General features: G+C 51.1%; 1 protein-coding gene across 1 annotated transcript in view; it reads right to left on the bottom strand.

Moving 5' to 3' along the window:
- Positions 1 to 10,887: 10,887 nt before the first annotated feature.
- The window catches only part of OTOP1 (otopetrin 1), a 34,309-nt gene continuing 20,875 nt past the window's right edge, over positions 10,888 to 24,321 (bottom strand). The window contains exons 4-6 of the mRNA XM_039248993.1: positions 21,972 to 22,102; positions 16,854 to 17,785; positions 10,888 to 11,058 (exon numbers count right to left, since the gene is read on the bottom strand). Of these exons, the coding sequence (XP_039104924.1) occupies positions 10,888 to 11,058; positions 16,854 to 17,785; positions 21,972 to 22,102 (1,234 nt within the window). The remainder of the gene's footprint in view (positions 11,059 to 16,853; positions 17,786 to 21,971; positions 22,103 to 24,321) is intronic.

The following is a 24,321-nucleotide window of genomic DNA, read 5'->3' as shown; positions in this document are numbered from 1 at the left end:
GAGAGAGGCTTATAGTAAGTGGTCAAACAATCCAACACGCAATGGTATGATTAACAGCTACAGTAGCCACAATGAAAGAAAGCTAGATGTCATGAACATTCACAACAGGGACCTCAGACCTGGTCTAGGGGTGGGTGAAGGCTTCCCCCGAGAAGCCGGTGTTTGGGTGGAGAGCTGAATGATGAGTTGAATTAATGAAGTGAAAGAAAGAGGGAGCAGCAAGTGCTAGGGCCCTGAGGCAGGAGGGAGCATAGCACATCCAAAGAACTAAAGACGCTGGCCAGTGTGGTGGGAACACAGAGGAAAAGCAAAATGCGAGGAAAGGCTGGAGAGGTGGGCAGCAAAGACCACACAGGACCCCCCACCACACAGCACCCCCGGACCACACAGGACCCCAGACCACACAGCACCCCCGGACCACACAGCACCCCTGGACCAAGGTAAGAATCTCGGTTTTCATCTCATGCAGTGAGAAGTCATTGGAGGATGTTGTAGGAGGGACATGAGCATATTTGTCTTTCTCAAACACCACTCTAGCCTCAGTGAGAAGGGCAGACTGGTTGGGGCCAAGGAGGCCCGGAGGGGATGATGGTGCATCGGAGTGGGGAGGGGGTGGATGTGGGCAGAAGCAGATGGAGCCAGGAGTTGGGGAACAGACGTGACACGTTTGGCTGCTGCTTGGACGTGAGGCATCAGGGGCGTGCAGAGACAGCCCATGTAAGTCGGGCTTGCCAAACAGAGGCTGGTGCCATCCACGGGGGTGGGGAGAAGCCAAGGAGAGGGAGGGTTAGCCGGGGGACAGGACTCTTGGGTTTGGGGCCAGACACACTGGGTTTACAGCGGCTCTGAGTCACCTAAGCAGTCACCTACCCAGCAGGGAACTGAGAAGTGGGACCGGAGTGCAGATGCGGAGTCAGCAGCATCTAGACAGCAAGCAAGCCAGGGGCCGTGAGCCAGGCCACCGCGGAGAGCGGAGTGAGAAGCCAAGAGCTAAGAGGATGCCGGGCGGCCCCTGGAAAGGCAACACCCCCTGCCCAAGAAGGGGGCGAGGAGCCTGCTGGCCCAGAGGGGAGGCCAGGGGCCTGGGCCGTGCCCCAGGGCGGCGCACCCTCGAAGCCAGGTCCCTCTCACACTGCTCCTCCCCTCCCTCTCTGCAGATGGGAAACCGACACTGGGAGGGGCTGGTTCTTCTTCCCCCCCGCCCCCCCTGGTCACCCAGCTTTTGCTGGACACACTGCAGCGACAATCGAGCTCTCGTGTGCTTGTGTGTGAGGCACAAAAAAACAGGGTAAAGGTACCGCCTGAGTTTCCTGCAGCTGCTGTAACAAAGCACCACACCCTTAGTGGCTCTAAGCAACACAACTTTATTATCTTGTGGTTCTGAAGGGCAGACATCAGGAGGAGCCTCGCTGGACTAAAACTGAGGTGTCAGAAGGGACTTTGGCGGGGACCCAAGGGGACAATCCCAGTTCTGCTTCTTCCAGCTGCTGGTGGCTGCTGGTGGCTGCTGGTGGCTGCTGGCACTCCCTGGCCCGTGGCTGCATCACTCCCTCTCTGCCCTCCCTGTAGCCCGGTTCCCTCCTGCCTCCCTCTTAAAAGGACCTTAAATTTGGGGCCCTCGCAGATCATCCAGGATAATCTCCATCTCAAGATCCTCGACTCAGTCACTCTGGCAATGTTACCTTTGCCAGGTAATGTGACAGATTCACAGGCTCCAGGGATGAGGATGTGGACATCTTTATGGAGCATTATTTGCCCTCCGACAGGCTCCTCCCCTCCACGTAGAGGGAGGACCAGAGACCTGAGAAGTTTTTGGAGCAGCACCACTCCCCTCCCTGTGTGAAAACAGACATCTGGTCTACCCTCAGCAACAACCCTGGGGGGGCGCAGAGACATGAAATCTATTCATGAAATCAGAGTTCAGTGCGGGCCAGACGCCGTGGGCTTTAACCTGCACCATCTCGGTTCGTCTTCCAGAAGTTCAAGGTATGAACTTCTACTGTCGCTGTCTGACAGAGGAGAAAACCAGGTGCGGGGGCAGGCGAGGTTGGCTTGAAGTGGAGACCTGAGCCCGGCCTCAAGCCTTGTCCGGCCCTGCACCACCGCTGCACCACAGCTGACAAAGCAGCATTCCTCAGGGACCCGTTGCAGGGCCGGCCCCAGCTCTGTGTGCGCCCGCAGGGCCCTTCCCCAGAAAATCCCCCCTTCTGCTAGAATCTTCCAGGGCTCAAGGAGCCCCTGACTCCAACACCTCGGGTGTTTCTGCAGTTGATCGGTGGCCTGCGGCCTTAAGGATCATCGCGACACATCACCTTACGCCGTTGGAGGGGCTGTACTTCCCGGGATGGAGCCCAGTAGGGGAAGGCGAGGTCTCCCTGTTCCTCCCTGGCCCGGTCCACACTCCGGGGCTTCGAGCTCAGGCACAGCCACCTCCCTGCCTCTCTTGCTCTGTGTGGCTCAGCTCTGCTCCATCAGAGGGCCACGTAGGGAGGGTGAAGTGCGGCAAGTTGAGGGGAAGGGGGGAGGGCTGTGGCTCCCTGTGGTGCCCTCCACCCCTGCCTGGAAAAGTGAAAGCATTTAAGGTGATGTATTCACAGGACAATTGTTCGGATAAGGAGAAGAAAACCCTGAAGGAAACTGGGAAAGCATGACTGTGAACATGTAGAGACAGACAGACCAGTATGGGGGGTGGGGCCTCTGGGCTAATCCCTCCAGACCCCCCAACCTGTTCTGTGGACCCCGCCCCTCTCAGGCTCACCCTCCCAGCCAGCTCCAGGCCCCGCCTCTTCCCACAACCACACGGGCAGGGAAAAGGGCGGACCTCTTCCACCTGGCTTTCTTACTAGGTATCACAATCCTTCCAGAACTATCCAGCAGAGATCCCTTCCCCCTCATTGTCAAGACCAGGGGTCAGTGGACGTTTTCTGTAAAGGGCCAGGTAGTAAATATTTAAGAGCCATGTCACTGCAGCATAATCTTTTTGTGTGGGTATTTTTGTTTGTTGGTTTGGTTTTTGGTTTTTTGTTGTTTTTTTTTTACCAGCCCTTCAAAATGTAAAAGCCATTCTTAGCTCATAGGTGGTCGTTTGCAGGCTCCTGGCGTAGAACCGTTCACACGTCCCGCTCTATACCCATCTCCAGCCAAGGGGAAGCAGGCTCGTTATGTCTGGCTTTGACGGATCATCCAAAACCAGTGTTCTGGAAACATCTGCCAGAGATCCCTAGACAGCACTAGCCGTTGTCGGGAAGACAGCTCAAGCTGTCGCCCGCTGGTTCTCCCCTTCCAAGGAGGAGAGCAGAGCCCCCGTAAGCTTCTGTGCCCCATCCACAGGCCAGAGCGAGCAGAGGGGCCTGTATCCTAAGCAAGACTGCAGGCTGAAGGCTCCATCTTGTGCCTTAAAGGCGAAGAGGGAATTGGAGGCGTGTTCTAGAAGCAGGCCAAGAATCTCCCCCAAGACCTTAAACACTATTCGTGGAAACACACCAATCGTGAGCACCCGCTGTGCTCTGGGCACTTCCCCACGCCCTGCAATAGTCTGGATTGTGGGGGCGGCAGCCCACATGGTGAGGTCTGAGGGAGGAGGTTAAGCCTCACAAGGCAGACAGCTGTGTCAAGCACACATGAATAAGCAAGTAAAGGGGCCAAGGTGAAGTGTAATGGGGGAACTGTTTAGGTAGATGACCAGGGCACCCCCCCACACACACAATGGAGGGACCTCTACACACTGGCTGAGGGATGAAAAGAGGCTGATCTGTTTCAAGGAGCCAGAGAAGCACTCTCCTGAGAGCAAGATCAGCACATGCAAAGGTCCTGAGGAGTAGAGGAGTTATCAGTGTCCAAGGAAGGACACCTGTGCATGGCTGCAGCAGTGCTGGTGGGGGTGCTCGGGGGCGGGGGGCGGGGTAGAGGAGGGGACAGGATGAGAAGACGAAGTAGCAGAGGCCAGACCATGAAGATCCCAACAGACCACAGTCAGGAGTCTGTACTTTCTTCTTCTTTTTTTTTTTTTTAATTTTTTTTTAATGTTTTATTTATTGGGAGAGAGAGACAGCGTGAGCAGGGGAGGGTCAGAGAGAGAGGGAGTGACAGACTCTGAAACAGGCTCCAGGCTCTGAGCTGGTAGTCAGCACAGAGCCCGACGCGGGGCTCGAACCCACGAACCGCGAGATCATGACCCAAGCGAAAGTCGGATGCTTAACCAACTAAGCCACCCAGGCGCCCCAGGAGTCTGTACTTTCTTCTAAAAGCAACGGAAACAGATAAAGAGTTGAAGCAAGTGACTTGATTTACATTTTTGAGACAATGAACATTACTATCATTGTTGTGGTGTTTCTTACGTTATTAATGCGGCTGAAACACCATACCAGAATTATCACCCTTTTTGAGCATTAAAACAGTGCCCCCCTGGCCCCTGGGTGGCTCAGTCAGTTAAGCATCTGACTTCAGCTCAGGTCATGATCTCACAGTTCATGGGTTCGGGCCCCGCGTCGGGCTCTTTGCTGACGGCTCAGAGCCTGGAGCCTGCTTTGGATTCTGTCTCCCTCTCTCTCTCTGCCCCTCCCCTGACTGCACTTTGTCTCTCTTTCTCTCTCAAAGATAAGTGTTAAAAGGAGCACGTGGATGGCTCAGTGGGTTAAGCATCTGATTTCGGCTCAGGTCAGGATCTCGAGGTTCCTAGGTTTGAGCCCTCCATCAGGCTCTGTGCTGACCGCCACCTCAGGGCCTGGAGCCTGCGTCGGATTCGGCGTCTCCCTCTCTCTCTGCCCCTCCCCTGCTTGTGCTCTGTCTCTCTGAGTCTCTAAAACAAACAAAAAACATTAAAAAGATTAAAAGAAAGAAAAGCAACAGTGCCCCCGCTCTTCCCCGCCCCACCCCTGTGATCCTAGAGTCCGCTCTCAGGAGGAGCTCATGTTACCATCATGCCCTCAGACCCTATGAAACTGTCCTCTGTGCCCCAGCACCTGACCAGGTTCCACCCACCCTATTTGGGGTACTCTCCACGCGTGGGAACCCCCTCCAGCCGTGTTCCTCCGAAGCCTCTTGACGGGGACAAGGACATGGAGAACAGGTCTTGGGGGTGGGGACAGGTGCAGGGAACTCAGAATCCTCCCAGCCCTCACGTGGCAGTGAGGACAGCCGTCCCGGACACACGCCCCCAAGAGCCCAAAGTTGCAGACAGGGTACAGACGGGGCATTGTGCGCCCCTGCCCTCATTGGGTACCCTCAGGTCTGCTGCTCACCCACCAGATCGCCCCTCACTTTGCCCTAAAAGCTCAGGTGAGGACTCAGCGGAAAGGCACCAGCGCCCCCTGCTGGCCGTGCTCTTCCCCAGCAGCGCTCACGTGGGGCGGAGAAACCAGCTGTTCGTCCTTCACCATTTTAAGCCAAGTGTAGCAATTTATAACTGGGTATAAAGAGAAGTAATCTATCAGCTGATGACTTGTTCTGCACACATATCCTCAAGCATCAAGCAATTGTTTGACATTTTTTTTTTACCAAAGTGACTCTTTTTTAAGATTATGTGACTAATAGGAAAAGTCTGGGTTTTTAAATTTTTTTAAACTTTATTTTTCTTATGCTTATTTACTCTTGAGAGAGAGAGCGAGAGAGCAGGAGAGGGGCTGGGGGGCGGGCAGAGGATATGAAGTGGGCTCTGTGCTGACAGCAGAGAGCTCAATATGGGGCTTGAACTCATGAACCGTGAAATCATGACCTGAGTCAAAGTCAGATGCTTAACCAACTGAGCCACCCAGGTGACCAAATGTTTTTGTTACTGTTTATTTATTTTTCAGAGAGAGAGAGAGAGAGAGAGTGTGTGTGTGTGTATGAGCAGGGGAGGGGCAGAGAGAGGGACACAGAGGATCCGAAGTGGGCTCCTCACTGACACCAGTGAGCCCAAGGCTGGGCTTGAACTCACAAACCGCGAGATCATGACCTGAGCTGAAGTCGGACGGACACTCAACCAACGGAGTCACGCAGGCGCCCAAGGCAACAAGTTTTTAAAAGGCATAATAATCCACCGCGACAACTTTCTAGCCACGTAGGCGTGTTGAAGGCTCCCTCCTCTCAAGCAGAGCAGGGATGCTCACCTAACTGGGCCATGTCTTCACAGATGGAGACAAACACCAGAGGCGCCTTGTGAGCCGCCAGGGTTACCCAGCACGGAAGGCTTGTGATTGGTGTTTGCATAGACCAGACCTCCAGGCACAGGTGACCAGCAGGTGCTGGTGGGGTCCAGAGTTTGCAAAATCTGGAGCCATGGAGGCTGGGTGTGACCCTGGGTGTCCAGCTCCCAAATTCTTGCCCTCCCAGTTGGCCTCATCAAGAGCTATGGTGCCGTAGAACGTGAGTTGAAGTCCTGCCTTGATGGAGGTCATGGATGAATGAACTTGACCTACCAAATGTACAGATTCTTCTGTACAAGGTCACAACAGGAAGGGATTTCTCTGAAACCTTGAGTCCCCAGGACATCTCTCCCCACAGTGTAGAGCCACATGGGAAGGCAAATCGATGTAGAGTTTCTTTATGAGCACAGACTCATCCGAGGAGAGTGAGTTGGGAGATCTTAACAGCTAATGGCATTAAGCTACCCCACGTAGGGGCTCTACCCTCTGAGAGGACCAGACAGGGTGGCCCTGATGCCTTCCTCCCAACAACAGTGGATGAATGTTGGAAATCACTTTTGCTGATGACTCTAACTTGATCTTCCTTACATGGACTTTCTTTTCTCTTTATTTCAAATGTTGTTATTATGAAGTATCTCATGCATGTAAAAAAGTACAAAAGAAAATAATAATGAATGTGATTCGATACAGGTCACTTTGCTAGAGAAATCATGCATTTCAGACAGAGCAGGCTCTCAGCTCTCGTCTCCACCTCAGTCCTGTCTACCCACCTAGTCCACAGGTGGCCACTGTACTGAACTCGAGGTGATTTCTTACTTCATGGGTGTTTATAATTTTACTATGTATGTATCTCAGAAATATCAGATTGGCTTACCTGTTTTTAAGCATTATATTCATGATATCATGCCAATTATATCACCATGATACTTGTCAATATGGCATGGTCTGGAGAGATTACACACGTTGATGCATGTAGTTGCAATCCATTCATTTTTCACTGCTGTGTAATATTCCACTGTAGGAACAGCCCATAGTTTATCATTTCATTCTCCTAACTGACGGACATTCCAACTGTTTCTCATTCTTCCCTATTACAAGCACTAGTGCAGGGGACATTTCCAAACACATCTCTTTACACGTACATGTGAAGGTTATCTCTGGAGCACGTTCCAAGGAGTAGAATCGCCACGAGGAACATGTGCCTTCAGCCCAACTCAGTATTACCAATTGTGCTCACATCTGGCTTTGCCAATGGACTGCCCACCAGCAGTTTGTTTGCATTCTCTGTCCTTCACCTTTGGCCAACCCTTGCCAACCGGATGAATGGGAAATGGTGTCTCATTACTGTCTTACTTTGCATTTCTCTTCCACTAGCCAGCCCTGAGAGCTGACACTTGTTTATTGCACACTCTGGTTCCTCATCTGTGTGTTGCCTTGGTATTAAGGTGGTAAGTTGTCCTTGCTGCCTAAGCTGGTCGAGTCAAGATGCTTGGCAACCTGTGGGTCGAAGCTGCCTGGCTGAAATGGCCATCCTGATGCCGTGGGCCCTGTTTGTGTAGGAGCAAGAGAGAATCCATCTTTTTTTTTTTTTTTAATGTTTTATTTATTTTTGAGAGAGAGAGATAGAAACAGTGTGAGCAGGGGAGGGTCAGAGAGAGAGCGAGACACAGAATCTGAAACAGACTCCAGGCTCTGAGCTGTCAGCACAGAGCCCAACGCGGGGCTCGAACCCACAAACCGTGAGATCATGACCTGAGCTGAAGTCGGACGCCCAACCGACTGAGCCACCCAGGTGCCCCGAGAATCCATCTTTAAGGTCACGTCTCAGAAGCTCTGAGCCCAGCAAGACTGTGCTGACTTTTCCCAGCTCTGATGGTGCCCCCCAGCCACACCTGGATCATCCCAGCATTACTGTGATTCCCTTCATCTCCTTGGCAGAGTCCTAACCCCACAGCCCCAGGACTGCACCGATGTGCTCCGACTGGGGGAAATGAATGCCGACCAAAATGAGGTCCCCTGACTAGACTGGCATTCACATGTATTCATTTCATGCAGGGTAATTTATCAAAACGTGCAGATATATAGCCATGCAAATGCATGCCATGGTGTCGTTTATAATAGCAAAAAGAAAGCAAAAGAAGAAAAAAGGAAAAGAAACAAACCAACCATCAAATGGCTCTAAATGTCCAACATCAGGTTCTGACTAAATAAGGAATAATCCAGCCCTTCGTGGAATGTACTTTGGAGCTACCCAAGGTCATATTGCATAAGGATATACAATGTCAAGGCATGGTGTTCAGGACTCTTGACGTGGGGTCCATGGACTCTCAAGGAGGTCCCCTCTCTGGAAGGGAGACGGCATCACCTGAGATGTTTACCGAAGCATCTGAGCCCCACTCCAGCCCAAGGGAACCTGTGTGCACGTATGGGGGGGGGGGGTGTCCCGATAGGTACTGAGGTACCAAAAATTAACAGCAATTACCTCTAGATCACAGTATCAACCTTTGGATCCAGATCATCCTTTGTGGTGGGGCCATCCTGCGCACTGAGGATGCTTACCAGCATCCTGCTACCTGCTCACTAGACACCTGTCACACGCATAGCAGTAACAGTAAAAAATGTCTCCAGGCTTTGCCAAACGTCCCCTTGGGGACAAGATGGCACCAGGCTGAAAACCACCACCCTAAATATACTTCCACTTATAGGTGGATTAGGAGGAACTTAACCGAGGACCGTGGGGGAGGAGACGGGGAAAATAGCTGGGGAGAGGGAGGGAGGCAAACCATGAGAGACTCTTGAATGCTGAGAACAAACTGAGGGCCGATGGGGTGGGGGGAAGGGACGGGGGTAATGTGCATGGAGGAGGGCACTCGTGGGGATGAGCACTGGGTGTTATATGGAAACCAACTTGACAATAAACTATGAAAGAAAAAAGAAGGTATGATAGATCATATTTGACTTTGTTTTTAGTCTCTCTGCCCATTTAGTTTTTTTCTAGGATGAACTTAAAGTATTTGGTCATGTAAAAAATGTGGTGTTTCTTAACGTGTCATTGCCTGTGCTGTCAAACAAACAAATAAAAAATACACTCCGATGAAAGGATATTCACATTAGTGTTTAAAGGAAATAAGCTAATTTTATTATGATCTTAAAATAATTATGGCAAAGCACATAAAAAGGCCTTCCCAATGTCATTATCTCCTACGAGGCTTTAAAATATTTATGACCTTTGGAACAGGCATCCAGATTTTAAGTATATATCTTAAAGCAGCAATTATAATATATAGGAAATGCCTTACAAAGCTAGTGAATTTTTGCAGCGTCCCTTAAAACCAAAACATATAAACACTCTTAACAGCAACAACAGGAAAACTAACTGTGGCAGATTCATTTGAAGGACTTTAATACAGCATCAAAATGATATTTACAAAGCGTTTACGACAATGTGGAGGAAAGGTTTATGCTCTGTTGTTAAGTGGGGGGAAATAGCTACAAAATTGGACATGTCCATCACCACTGGCAAGTACAATAATGACAGTAAAAAGAATCCCGTGAGTCTCGTTGCACCTATGAGAAATACAACAAGGTGTTAAAAAGCGATTTCCAATCCAACAGTGATGTCCTAGGTGATTTTCCTCTCTACTCTGCTAAAATGTCCACATATTCTGTAATGAGCATGTATGCATTTCTAGTGAGAGAGAGAATAGCAAAGTTTATTTTTAAAAAAAATTCAAAATGATCACAAAAATGAGCCAAAATTTCCGGGAAGAAATAGGTGTCCATAATTGATCTGTACACTAATTTCCATCCAGATGAAAAAAATTAACTTTGTTCAAAAAAATGAACATATTCAGAAAGTACAATATAAACTAAGTGCGATTGTATCGGCACTTATCAGCTCTGGGAGGGATAAGACGTAAGCAGGATTGTACTATGTGGCCGGTCAGAAGAAGCTGTAGGCAGGGGAGCCTGGGGCGCTCCGTTGGTTGGGCGTCTGACTTCGGCTCACGTCATCATCTCGCGGTTCGTGGGTTCGAGCCCCGTGTCGGGCTCTGTGCTGACAGCTCAGAGCCTGGAGCCTGTTTCAGATTCTGTGTCTCCTTCTCTCTCTCACCCTCCCCTGCTCACGCTGTCTCTCTCTCTCTCTCTCAGAAATAAATAAAACATTAAAAATTTTAAGAAAAAGGAGAGGCAGTAGGCAGTAACGTGATAACAGAAAACAATTTTTATGAGAAACAAACTAAATAACATTTTTCCCCCAAGCTGAGATCACAGTCTTCTAAAACAGAGGATCCTGTTTAAAAGGCGAGAAGGGGCGCCTGGGTGGCTCAGTCCGTGAAGCGGCAGACTCCTGACTTCAGCTCAGGTCATGATCTCACGGTCAGGAGCTCGAGCCCTGCGTCAGGCTCCAAGTCGAGTTCTGTACTGGGCACGGAACCTGCTTAAGATTCTCTCTCCCTTTACCACTCGTGCTCCCCCTCTCTCAAAAAAAAAATAAATAAATAAAAAGAGTTATAAGAATTTGGGTTTGATCAGAATTTTCTACTGGAGACCAGGTCTCAGCCACTGCAGCGATGGTGCTCTAACTTGCTCATGCTCATCCAGGGTGACTGACAATTCCAGCTCACAGGAAATAATTACTGCAGACAAAGGCAGCCCTTCGCACACTTGTCAGGCGATAGTTGCCCAGCCTGGCCATTCCCGGGTGGCTCCAGTGAATTGTCTCGTTAGGTCACTCCTCGGGCTCAGCTGTGGACACAGACTATATCTTACAATAGACCTCAAAGAGAGAGGCAGCTGCGTGCATTCGGTAGAAAATAGAAAAAGGCATGGCCAGGTTGACCACAATGATCCAGGGTTCAAAGCCAAAGACGATTTCCTCTAGTCCGTTGTCGTACTCGGGGCGGCAGCCGAAGGCGGGAGGGATCCAAAGCTGCAAAAGGAGAGGAAGCGGTGCTAGTGGCCGCCTGGGGAGCCCCACGCACCCCCAGGCGCTGGCCTGGACTCGGGGACGCAGAGTCACACCTGTCCCCACACAGCTCCGTGGAGCCCTCCAAATGCAATCAGCCTGCCTGACTCTTCTGTCTTCCTCAGCCCCCTCCCGAATGAATGCTGCTCACACCCACCTGATTCTCTCCATCCACAGCTCTCAGCTTGGTCAGGACCTCGGTATCCCCCACCTGAGCTGCTGCAATGCCTGTCCACGTGTGCATGTCCCTCACCACGCCCGTCACTTCAGACTCCGAGGGCTAGATGTGCCTTTCTCCTCCCAGCCTTCAGGGCTTTGCATCTACCTCTTCCCCTATCAAGGGCTCTCTGTCTTCCTTCTTCGGCTGAATCCTACCTTCTTCCAAGTCCTGAGACACTTCTTCCAGGAAGCCCTCCTTGATCTAACTAGTCTGGGCAGGACCTCTCTATGTGTTCCCTCAGCCCCCAGGGTTCACCTACAGCAGGGGACATCTGTTTATCACACCCACCTTTCCATACCAGCATTGGTGCCTGGAGCCCCCAGCCACGTGGGCCTGTGTCGCTGAGCTCTGTGACCTCCTTTCTGGCTTGACCTGGACAGACAGCCCAGGCCCTGTTCACATCCCCCCTGATTAGGGGAGGAACATGTGCTTTGGAGCCACACCTGGGTTGGGGGCACTTACAGAGTGTCATTTAACCTCCCCAAGCCTCAGTTTCCTCATCTGGAAGATGGGACTACAGACACCTGTCACAGACGGCTCACATGAGAATAAAATGGTAACTATGTTTACAAAACCTAAAGCAGTAACCTATCGTTACTGTTGCTCGTGGAAGCTACACACCGGGCCTGCCTCAGTCTCCCTGCCCCCCAGTCCTGCTGTCGGTCTCCTAGGCCTGCTTCTCTTTGACACTGCACACTTCTGGAACCTTCTCCACCCTTGCATGGTGGTCGTGCAGCCTCTTGGATAACCCCCCCTCCCACCGATCCCACCTCCTAAGAGTCACAAAAATCCCTTCCCCTTGAGTCGGGCTGAGCCTAATGACTCACTTCGAACATCAGAATATGACAGAATGTGAGACGTCACTTCTGAGATTAGGTGGTAAAAGGACTGTGGAGTCCATCTTGCTCTCCTGCAAGAGAGGAAGCCAGCCGCCCTGCTGTGAGCTGCCCCGTGGCGAGTCCCTGAGCCGAGGGAGGTCTCAGGCCAGCAGCCAGCAAGGCGCTTGCGCCCTCAGCCCAACAACCCGCCGGGAACCAAATCCTGCCAACAGCCACATAAGTGGGTTTGGAAAGACCCCTCCCCCCCAGCAGTCAGCTGAGTAGAGCTGGATTCCTGACTTACAGACACCATGACATTAATGACCAGGTGTTGTTCAAGTTGCTGAGTGCGGGGCAATTTCTTACGCAGCGGCAGGTAACTGATACACTGAGCTTTCGTGAGCATCTCCATCCAGTTCCCTCTGCATCTCTGCCACTGTGTCCTCAGGCTCTGTGATTCTTACGGTGCCTCCTACCCCTCTGGCTGGCTCTTCCCATCTTCTTCCTGGCTCCTCCTTTGCTCAGTCTCCCACTTTTGGCTCGAGGCTCATCCCTGGGTCCCCTTCTCTCCTCTATGCACGTGACCCTGAATGGGCTCACCCAGCCTTGGCTGTCAATACCAACAATGGGCCAATGACTCCCCAGTGTGAATCATCCACCTGCTCCTCCCTTGAGGACCCCACGAGCTTCTCAGCCTCCAGCTTGCACCTCAAGCTCCCCCTCACATCAGCAACATCTTCCTCCCGTTGCTGGTAAAACCCCAGGTGTCACGTCACCCTCGTTTCCCCTCTTTGCCTCCACACACTCCACCCGCTACGCCGCCCATCAGCGAGCCCGGAGGACCATGCCTCCACGACGCCCTGGGGGTGGAGCCATCTCTGCCCACGTGCACCTGCCCGGCCACCACTGTCCCCTCACCCAGACCACTGCGGCTGCCTCTGGGCCGTCCTGGCTCGGTCCACCCGGACCCCTCAGCTACCAGACTCGTTTCTCGTGTGAGTAAGATCACACCCCTGCCCCGAGTAAGCCCCTGCAAGTCTTCCCAGCTACTTAAAACGAAACCGGCCCGTACGTGGGACTATGAAGCCTCTGCTGGCTGATTCCTCACCAGCTGCTCCCCCACCCGCCCGCTGCCCAGATGGTCCCTGTCACTTGGCCCACCATCCTTGCCCCGGGGCCTGACATCGGCTGTTTTCTAGAACACTCCCCACCAGCTCCTCCCCACCTGTCGGCACCCAGCCCCTGTCGCCCCCTGAGGAAGCCCCCCTCGCCTGCCTGGGCCCTTCTGATCTGAAACAGCGCCAGGCACTACCTCGCACCCTCTTTGCTCGTTCTCGATGGAGCGCACTTTGCCATAAGGGGGTCTCCTGCGTGACTGTTTGTTGCCAGCCCGGACATCTGGTTTGCAAGCCCCCTAAGAGCAGGACAAAGGTGAGGCCTTGGTCACATTGCCCCGCATTGCTCACAGCCGCACTGGCCCTCGGGAGCCACCCAGGGGGTCAGGAGGGAGAGGGACGGAAGGAAGACAGAGGGCAGAGAAGAAGGGAAGGACAGAGGACTGTCCGCGCAATATCCACACCCAGGCCCTCAGGGGCTGGCACCGCCCGTCTCAGCCAGACCCCGAGCCCCCGACCTGAGACTGCCATGCTGGAGACCCCGTGTGTAGGACTGCAGCCGAAGGCCCCAGCTGAGCCCCTCAGCCACCCCCACCCCAGCCACCAGACCTTGGACCCTCCATCCCAGCCCCCCACCAGCCTCAGTCGATACCACGAGCAAGAGGAGAATTTCCCAGCCACGATCCGCCAGAATTTCTAACCCATAGGATCGTAAGACCTAATAAAATAGCTGTTGTTTTTGTCCTACATTCGGGGTCATTTGTTACCCAGCAGGATGAAACCTAAGCATCTGACTTCTGGCTACATCCACCTGCGGGGTCTCAGAGGCACCTTACAAATGGACGCGTCCGGTACTAAACCCAGGCTCTTCCTTCCACACTGAGCCCCTCTCGGGCCTGCCTCCCCTTCAGAGTCCCCAATCTCCATAAATAGTGTCACCGTCTCTGAGAACTCAGGTCAGAACCAGGGAGGCATTCTTGACATCTGTCCCCCCTTCACACAGTACCACATGGCTGATCTGGGGGGACATCACGCCAAGTGGGACAAGCCAGACACAAAGAGACAAATACATACTGCATGATCCCCCTGACACCAGCTACGCGGGGGGGGGGGGGGAACAACGGGGGCTGTTTCCACGGCTACAGAATTTCAGGAAACAGGACTCAGGGACGGGTGGTGGTCGCAGTCGCACAATAGGGTGAATGCCCTTCGNGGACAACGGGGGCTGTTTCCACGGCTACAGAATTTCAGGAAACAGGACTCAGGGACGGGTGGTGGTCGCAGTCGCACAATAGGGTGAATGCCCTTCGCCCTACTGAACCGCTGCTTTAAAATGGTTAAAACGCGGGGCGCCTGGGTGGCTCAGTGGGTTGAGCGTCCGACTCTTAATTTCGGCTCAGGTCGTGATCTCACGGTTTGTGGGTTTGAGTCCCACATCAGGCTCTCTCTCTCTCTCTCTCCCTCTCTGCCCCTCCCCTACTCACTTTCACTCTCTCAAAACAAGCAATAAAACTTAAAAACAATCTGAGGGGCGTTGTAAGTCGTTCAGTCGGTTAAGCATCCGACTTCAGTTCAGATCATGATCTCAGGGTTTGTGAGTTCGAGCCCCGTGTCAGGCTCTGTGCTGACAGCTCAGAGCCTGGAGCCTGCTGCGGATTCTGTGTCTCCCTCTCTCTCTCTGACCCTCCCCTGCTCACTCTCTCTTTCTCTCTCTCTCTTAAACAAACAAACAAACCATTAAAAAGAAAGATCTGAGTTGCTACATCCCTCTCTGGAATACAAGCCTCACATAAAACGCAGCCCTGCCGCAGTCACTGCAGCGTGGCTGCAGAGAGCTGACCACGACAGGCAGGCGCCGTGGACGGGGCGTCCCCACCCTCCCACCAGCCACGGGCCTTGTGAGGCCCGTGGCGTGCCAGAGGCGGCTCCCCCCTCCTTTTTCCCAAGTCCTGCCGTCCTTCTGTGAATCTCCAGAACAGATCCCAACAAAACACGGTGCTCTTTGTCCCTTTTTCCTCCCTCCGCCCCCACAGCCCCTGCCCTGGGTCAAGGCGCCATCATTTCCCATCGGGGCTGCTTCAGGGCTTCCGTCCAGGTCTCCCCGCCCTGGGCCTTCCCGCACACTCCTGCTAAGGGGATCCATCCAAAACACAAACCGAGGGGGTCCTCTGTGGTCTTCAGCCTGAAGACCAGACCCAGCCAAGGCTTACGAAGCTCTGCTCAAGCCAGACCCACGGACCAGACCCGCCTCCCTCTTCCCACACCGCTGCTCTCCCTGACCTGTCTGGAATTCCCACTACACTGCTTTGCTGCTCCCCAAATAGGCGGTGGTGTCTCCTGCCTCTGTGTCTTTGAACAGCGTGTGCCCTCTGTGCTGAACGCGTCCGCTTGCCTTGGCACCTGGTAAACTTCCAAACTTTCCTTGAAACCCAGGCAGCCAGGACGGAGTTACTGTACACCTTCTATGTTGCTACTTCCCGTCAGAGGCTGAAGGCTGGAAACCATCCACTTCCCCAGCCTCCCTTGCAGCTCAGGGTGGCCACGTGAAAGCTGCTGCCTGGTGCTAGTACTTCCTCATGTCTTCAGCCCAGATGTGATGCTCGGTGCTTCCGCAGCCACTTTGTGACCATGTGGCAATCAGCATCACATGAAGCCTGTTGAGTGGAGAGGTGAACAGTACCGGGGTCTCTGATCAAAGGGTTCAGCTCCCAGATCGACCCTGAATATCCCACCTCGAGAATTCTTATCTTTAAGCCTGAAGAGACTGCTGGCCAAGCTTTTTATTCTTTGCAGCCAGAAGCTCTCCTAACGGAGCCTGGGCCTCACCTCAAGCACTCACTCAAGTCCCTCCCTGGACCTGTGCTCCCATTGCACTTTGCACATACTCTGTCCCAACACTTGCTCTGCTCCCTGTATGTTTTCCCGGTATCCGTCTCCCTATACTGTGACCTCTCTGAGGAAGACACTATTGGGGAAGGTCACCTAGAAGAATGACTGCCAGTCGACCCCCGAGCTGGACCGGGGCACTCAGAGGCTCCTCACCGCCCCCTCCCTCATCCTTGGAAGGTGGGTTCTCCTTGCCCTTTTCGCTGCCAGAAGCTGCCCCAAGGACACAGCCCTGAAATAACGATGTGGCATTGAGATCACCTGCACAGTATACGTGACTGAACCCCGTCAAGGCCTCTCTGTGAATATAAGCTTCTACGATTTGGCAGCAGCTACAGGGACTCGTTCGTCTTGCTGCTGCCCAAGTGTGTGGAAGTTCCCTTCGCCTGGTAAGACCGTCGCCTATAAGGCTGAAGTGGCCTGCCTCCTGCATCCGCCTCTCCCTGCCTCCGTGGGGCAGACCTGTCACAGAGCTCGCCCGGGAGGGTCACCAACCAGCAGAGACGGGGTCTTCTCCTCTGCGATCGTTAGCCCCGACCCCAGCCCCTGGCCCGCAGCAGTGCTCAGGAAGTGGGTTGGTAGAAGAGATGCCTTCATTCCAGCCTCATTTTTTAACCTCACACTTAAATTATTTCGATAATAAGCTTCCTTCTTTGAAAAAAAAAAAAAGCAAGGAAAACAGAGAGATCATGTTTAAGTAGATAACTTAATGCCAATTACCGAAATATTGCAGAGAAACAGAAAGGCTGCAATGTTCTTCAAGACTCTTCTCTTGCCATCGCCCTGCAGGAAATGGGGGAGGCAGGCTGGGCCCGGGGTCCCTTCCCGGCTCCCCTCGTCCCCCTCTCTGCCACTGCCTTCTCTCAGACCCACATTTCCGTGGGCTGCACATGGCGTCGTCTCACTGCCCGGGGAAGCCACGTCCCCGGCCACAGCTCCGCTCTTGAGACGGGAAAAGGAGAGGGACACGGCATTGCCGTTGCAGACTGTGACCACCCGCAGGGTCCTGATGTCCTCGGACAGCCTCTCTGGCTCTCGGTGGATGGACTCGATGATGAAGAGGTTCTGGATGTATTTCTCGGCGATCACCAGGATGGAGTAGGGCAGGTTGAACCAGGTGTAGGGGGGGCAGGCCTCGGCACAGAGGATGGCCAGGAGGGAGCCCCAGGAGATGAGCCAGGAGCCGGAGGCGGTGCCCACCAAGAGGTCCGCATCCAGTTTGCGGGCGGGGCTTCTGGACTCATCTAGGGATCTCTCGTCCATCCTGTAGATGCAGACCCCCAGCAGCCCGGCGGCCCCCGTGAGCATCAGCACGGCGATGGCATACAGGTAGAACATGATGAGCACCGACTCGCTGTTGGTTTTGGAGCGCCCAATCTGAATCAGATACACCACCACGACGCCAACCGTGGTGGCCAGCACGCTCAGGCCCAGGACCGAGCCCGCCACGACCCCGCGAAACTTGAACTGCACGTTCTGATGCTGTTGACCATCAACTTTGCGTCCGACATTCTTCCACAGGACGTAGAGCATCATGGAAGCCAGGATCTGATACTCTATGTTGAAGGGGTAGAGGTAGTAGATTCCGTGTGAGATGGCGGAGCAGAGCGTCGGGGGCGAGCAATTACACGGAGGCGTGTGGTCGTCCAAGGCTGGGGGCAAGAGAGCATGCGTGCGAGGGTGGTTAGCGTGCCCAGCGGGAAGGTGGGAAAGCACAAGTAAACAGTGTCACTGAGGATTCACACGTGAGTTTTCCCACTGAATAAAACCTTTGTGTTGTGCCTTATCATCATGTTTAATGTCGTGGCTAAATTGACGGCCTTGACTATCCCCCAAAGAGCACTAACTACACGAACCACATTTTATCCATACACCAGCCCTGGTAAGTAGTATCATACTGCCGGGAGCCACACCGGCCTCTCTGGATGGCAGTCACAGCAAGGAAATGGCAGCGTTTGCAACTCCTGCCGTGAGAAATGAAAACTGGTATCTCCTTCTGATACTACTGGCTCATGTTGTGCTGGTATTGACCAGGCCTCACAATATTCCATATCAGACCCATATTCTGAATACAGATCCCTCATAAGGAAAAGCATATTCCTGCCTTTACCAAAGAGATTTTAGATGAAAGCTCTATAGGCGATTGTCAAAAGGCTCTTCCTATGGGCCTTGCAGATCCGATACTTAGGGGGTTAAGAACACAAGAATTACAGTTGAGCCTGGCCCTGAGACCAAGGGCCTATTTTGGGGTTAAGAGCAAAACATAGTTACCACATATATCTTTGCTAATTGGTGAAACATAACAGTCCCTTCCTCAAGGCCTACTTTCCACAAACACCCTCACTTACACTGGCAGCTGGGATGAGGAAAGAGAAGAGTAGCTAAAACATAAACCCAGGTGCAAAGACTGACACATTCAGGGCCCCCATGTTAGTCTCCACAAACCAACCAATTCAGAAACATTCATCCTCTTGAGAGCCAGACAAAATACTCCTAACTTACCTATATACAATTTGACCTATATGTTATCCTGTTTTTCACTAAGAACATTCTGTTATTTCCTTGGTCAGAATAATTCTACTATTGACATCACAAAAGGCCTCCCATTGTGGGAAATTCCTTTCTCTGACTTCATCTTGTTGCTGAACCTTTAAACAGAGACACAAAAACCGACAGGACAGAGATGCCTGCCTGGTGATCAGAAAGAATCTCGGAGCTCTCTCACTCTCTCTCTCGCCGACACCATCCATCCTTCAGGGACCCCTGGACCTGCCAGAGCTGGCGCCTTGGGCATCGTACAAATTTACTTAACGTGCAAAGACGTCCACAAGATTTTGCCGAACCAGAGAAGCTTGCTGGAGGATAGAGTGTAATTCCACTTTCATAAATTATGGACATATAGACGATATGCAGACAGACAGACATAGAAGATATAATCTAAAATGTTGACAATGGTTATCTCTGGGTGGGAAAGTGGCAGCAATTTTTTCTTTTTTTCTTTCTTTTTTCCAGAAAACAGAAGTTCTATGGTGTCTCTTCCCCCCAGCTTCATGGATTTATGGGGACGTAATTGACATGTAATCCTGTGTAAGTGTAAGGTGTCTAGTGTGTTACTTCCCTCCCTTTGCTTCCTGTATTCTCTAAACTTTCTATGCACATATGATTTATATGTGTGATTTTTAAAATATTTTTATTTACTTTTTTTGAGAGAACACACAAGCAGGGGAGAGACAGAGAGAGAAGGAGAGAGAGAATCCCAAGCAGCCTCCATGTCCAGCACGGAGTCCTACACGGGACTCAAACTCAATGACAGTGAGATCATAACCTGAGCCCAAATCAAGAGTTAGATGCTTAACATATTGAGCCACCCAGGTGGCCCTAAATTATTTTAAAATAACTTTATGAGGGAAAATGCCCCTTCTCATTAGCACAGCTTTTCCTCTTGAGAATATTGGAAAAATACTAGCATGTGTAGCATGAGACAATTACCATCAAACACTAGCAGTGGGCATGTAAGCTGGCACCACCTTCCGGAAGGCACTTGGCAACGGTATAAAGAGCAATTTCATAACAAGGAGGGAAAGTGTTGTAAATAAATAATAAAATATATAACAGAAGCCTTAAAGATGATACAGCTGTGGCCTCTGACCTGTAATTCCAATCTGTTTTAAGGAACAGGTCAATATGTATTCAAAGCCAAAAAGTATAATACAAAATCGTGTGTCTGTATGTGGGGGTGGGGGTGGGCGCGTGTGTGCACTAGAGAGAGAAAAAAGAGAAACATTTTGGTGTCTAACAATTTAGAAACTGTTAAGTGAATTTTGATACCTTCATAGGATGGAATAGTAAGCAGCCATTAAAAATTATAATTAAGGGTTTTTTTTCTTTTTTTTTTTTAAATGTTTTTTACTTATTTCTGAAATAGAGACAGCGTGAACACGGAGGATCAGAGAGAGAGGGAGACACAGAAGCTGAAACAGGCTCCAGGCTCTGAGCTACCTGTCAGCACAGAGCCCAATGCGGGGCTCGAACCCATGAACTGCAAGATCATGACCTGAGCCGGAGTCGGACGCTTAACCAACTGAGCCACGCAGGCGCCCCAATTAAGTTGTGTTTTAATGATACAGGAAAATAATCATGTTACATAACAATGGAAACAAATAAGAATACATTGTATATACAGTATTTTTTAAATGAATATCACAAAGGGGTCCTTCGGTGGCTCAGTCCCTTATGTGTCCAATGGTCATGATCTATGGTCACAGGATCGAGCCCCACATTGGGCTCCAAGCTGTGTGGAGCCTGCTTGGGATTCTCATTGTCTCTCTCTCTCTCTCTCCCTCTGCTCCTCCTCTGCTTGTGTGCATGCACTCTCTCCGTCTCTGTCTCTCTCTGTCTCTCTCTCTCTCGAAATAAATAAATATATATATATACATATCGTATATCTATGATATCGCATATCTGTGCTGACAGCTCAGAGCCTGGAGCCTCTTTCGGATTCTGTGTCTCCCTCTCTCTCTGACCCTCCCCTGCTCATGCTGTCTCTCTCTCTCAGAAATAAATGAAACATTTTTTAAAAATAAATAAATAAGGGGCGCCTGAGTGGCTTAGTCGGTTAAACGTCTGACTTTCGCTTGGGTCATGATCTCGCGGTTCGTGGGTTCGAGCCCCGCGTCGGGCTCTGTGCTGACTGCCAGCTCGGAGCCTGGAGCCTGTTTCAGTCTGTGACTCCCTCTCTCTGACCCTCCCCTGCTCATGCTGTCTCTCTCTCTCTCTCTCTCTCTCTCTCCTAGAAATAAATTTAAAAACAATAATAATAAATAAATAAAATAAATAATTAATTAATTAATTAATAAAAGGATCCCTTAAAGAACCTGGTTTGGGTCCCTTCACTTTATGAATGAGAAAAGGGAGGTGCACCTGGGTGGTTTAGTCAGTTGAGCGTCCGACTTCAGCTCAGGTCATGATCTCACAGTTTGTGGGTTTGAGCCCCGCGTCAGGCTCTGTGCTGACCGCTAGCTCAGAGTCTGGAGTCTGTCTTCGGATTCTGTATCACCCTCTCTCTCTCTGACCCTCTCCTGCTCATGCTCTCTCTCTCTCTCTCAAAAATAAATAAAACATTTAAAAAAATTTTTTGAAGAGAAAAGGGAGGCCCAGAGAGGTTGAACGGTTATGAAATGTCACACAGCCAGGACATGATGAGAACATCCCCAAATCTGGGACATCCAGTTCCTAGAACATTTCTGCTCTGCACGTTCCTCTCGGCCCCACTGTTCTAATAGAGAAGTGACAGGTCACAAATGCGAAAGAACTTTGGAAGCAGGTAGACTGGTGTGGCAGGCTCTCAAACAGGAGCAGGCGGGGGCGGGGGGTGGGGGTAAGGATGGGCCACCAGTGCAAGCCTGGTAGACTTCAATAAAAACTTCAAATGCACTCAAGCCAATTAACGAGAACCCTGAGACCTCTCTGGGTATTTCAAAGCTATACTTTTAGCAGAAAGAACTGGCAATAGAGGCTTAATTAAAAACACAATGGGCCAATCTTCCATCGCGGTAAACAAAGACTGCGCCGTGAGAAATGGTACCCAAAATGATAACCCTTGGGTCTGGCAAGTCCCTGAGTCACGGAAGAAACCATTAATTATGCCGGGCACGACACCGGGATGAGGGGCTTAGGAGGTTTGGAAAGATTTTCAACAACAGATGATTGTCTGGCCAACGTTGAGTTGGAAGGAGCCTACAGTTGTTTGGAAGCTGCCTCTCCGACTCTGAACATTGCTGGTCTCTGTGGGCTCCTGAGAGGTCCCAGCATGGGGACCCCACGACTCCTATCACTCACCTATTGTGATATTCCCGAAGCCCAGGGTGATGAGACGTTCCTTGTGCTCGTTCAGTTGGTGCTTTGACTCATTCAGGACGCCGTTGGTCCACAGAAGCAGGTTGGTGAACACTGAGTGGATCACCCCAAACCTGAAAAACCACAAGGTCTCAGTTAGTGAGCAGCCCTGGGAAGCTCCGAGCCCCCCCATTGTGCACACACACTCCCGCACGTGCTCACACACACGCGTGCGTGATTCTCAGCCTTGATTCTGGGTTTGCCCGGCAGCTCAGACTCCGGGCGGGTCCCTATCTGGGGAGAGGCAGTTCCATGGGAACTTGGCAAAACCACGGTCTCGGCATTCTGCCTTAATCTTGAACCTGCCAAAACTCAACTCATTGTCGAGGGGACAAAAAGAAACTGGGTCTTGGAAGCAGAGGGACCCAGTGGTGGAGACTTACCGAAAGCAGGCACCAACCCCCCCATACCCCACCCCCTTCCTTCCAGAAGGGGAGAGAACCATGACGGAAAGATGAAGGGCTACACGGGAAATCTGGAGAGCTGGGCCCGCCCTCACTGTTGGCCGGCCAACCCAGGGGTCATCATCCACCCTCTCTGTCTTGCCGCTCACCTCTAAGGAAACTGAATCAACAATAGCCAAATACGAGAAGAGCCCAAGTGTCCTTCAACTGATGATGGACAAAGATGGTATGGTACACACACACACACACACACACACACCCCGTGGACTACTACTTAGAGATGAAAAAGCATGAAATTTGCAACAATAGGGTAGAATTGGAGGGTATTATGCTAAGTGAAATAAGTCGGTCAGAAAAAGCAGGTGTCTTTAAAAAGTAAATGAAATGTCTTTTTAAACATAAAATAGGGCAGTTCTTTAGAGCAGTTTTTGGTAAACAACAAAAAGTGAAGAAGAAAGTACAGAGTTTCCATACTTGCCCTGCCCCTCAGCAATGTATGCAGCCTCCTCTACTATCAGCATCCCTCATCAGAGTGATAAATTTGTTACAACTGATAAACCCTCACTGACACATCTTTACCACACAAATTCCATAGTTTGTATTAGGGTTCATTGTCAGTGTTTACATTCTGAAGGTTTTGATAAATGTATGATGACAGATTATCTACCGTTATAGTATCACACAGAGTAATCTCACTGCCCTAAAAATCCTTTATGCTCTGCTTATTCACTCCCGACCTTCCCCTTAGTCCCTGGAAATGATTGATCTTTTTGCTCTTTCCATAGCTTTGATCTTTTCAGTATGTCATATAGTTGGAATTATGTAGTGTGTACTCTTTTCAGATTGACTTTTTTCTTTTCCACTAAGTAATATACATTTAAGATTCCTCCATGTCTTTTCATGGTTTGAAAGCTCATTTCTTTTTAGTGCTGAATAATATTCCATTGTTTGGATAGACCACAGGTTGTTTATTCATTCACCTATGGAAGGACACCTTGGTTCCTTCCAAGTTTTGGCAGTTATAAATAAAGCTCCTATAAACAAACAAAAAAAAAAAAAAGAAAGAAAGAAAAAGCAGGTGTCGTATCTTCTCACTCATGTGGAATTCGAGAAACCTAACAGAAGACCATAGGGGAAGGGAAGGAAACGTAAGTTACAGACAGAGAGGGAGGCAAGATGAGAGACTTTTAAACATGGAGAACAAACTGAGGGTGGAAGTGGTGGGGGGGGAGGGGCAAATGGGGGATGGGCATCGAGGAGGCTACTTGCTGGGATGCGCACCGGGCGTTGTACGTAAGGGATGAATCACGGGCATCTACTCCCAAAGCCGAGACTACGCTGCATAAACCATTTGTTAGCTAACGTGACAACAAAAAATTTAAAAAAAAAAAAAAAGAAGAAGAAGAAAGAAACTGGAGCAAGTCAGAGACTCGCTGTCTGGTCTCCCCTGCAGCCTGGCAGGGCCACTCTGACCAGTGAGATGTGAAGTCTACGGGGCACTACTGAAAGCTTCCGCTTCCGTGATGAAAGGGATGAAGATAAGAAAGCCTCCTTACTGCCCCTCCCCCCTGTATTTCCAGCCTTGAATACAGACACGAAGGCTGGAGTTGTGGCAGCTACCTTGTGTCCATGAAGCAGCTAGCATGGAATGAAACGCTAACCCCCTGAGAAGGGCAGAGTGAAAGCATACACTTGTCCACCATCTGCCCGGAGGAGAAATGGTACGACTGGGTCCTCAACCCTGACCTTGCCTCTCCTCCGAGTTTTTAAACCCCAGCTGATCCCTCTGGGGCTCCCACAAGCGACCGCAAGCCAAACTTTCCTCATTTGAACCCTGGCTTCCTGCAGCAGCTGCATAGTGCCCAGGCACCAGTGGAGAAGGAAACGGG

Source organism: Hyaena hyaena, unplaced genomic scaffold, assembly GCF_003009895.1.
Source record: "Hyaena hyaena isolate Hyena2069 unplaced genomic scaffold, ASM300989v1 scaffold_328, whole genome shotgun sequence".
Taxonomy (NCBI): Eukaryota; Metazoa; Chordata; class Mammalia; order Carnivora; family Hyaenidae; genus Hyaena; species Hyaena hyaena.
Note: the sequence above shows the minus strand (reverse complement) of the source record. Positions and strands in the feature narration are given on the sequence as shown.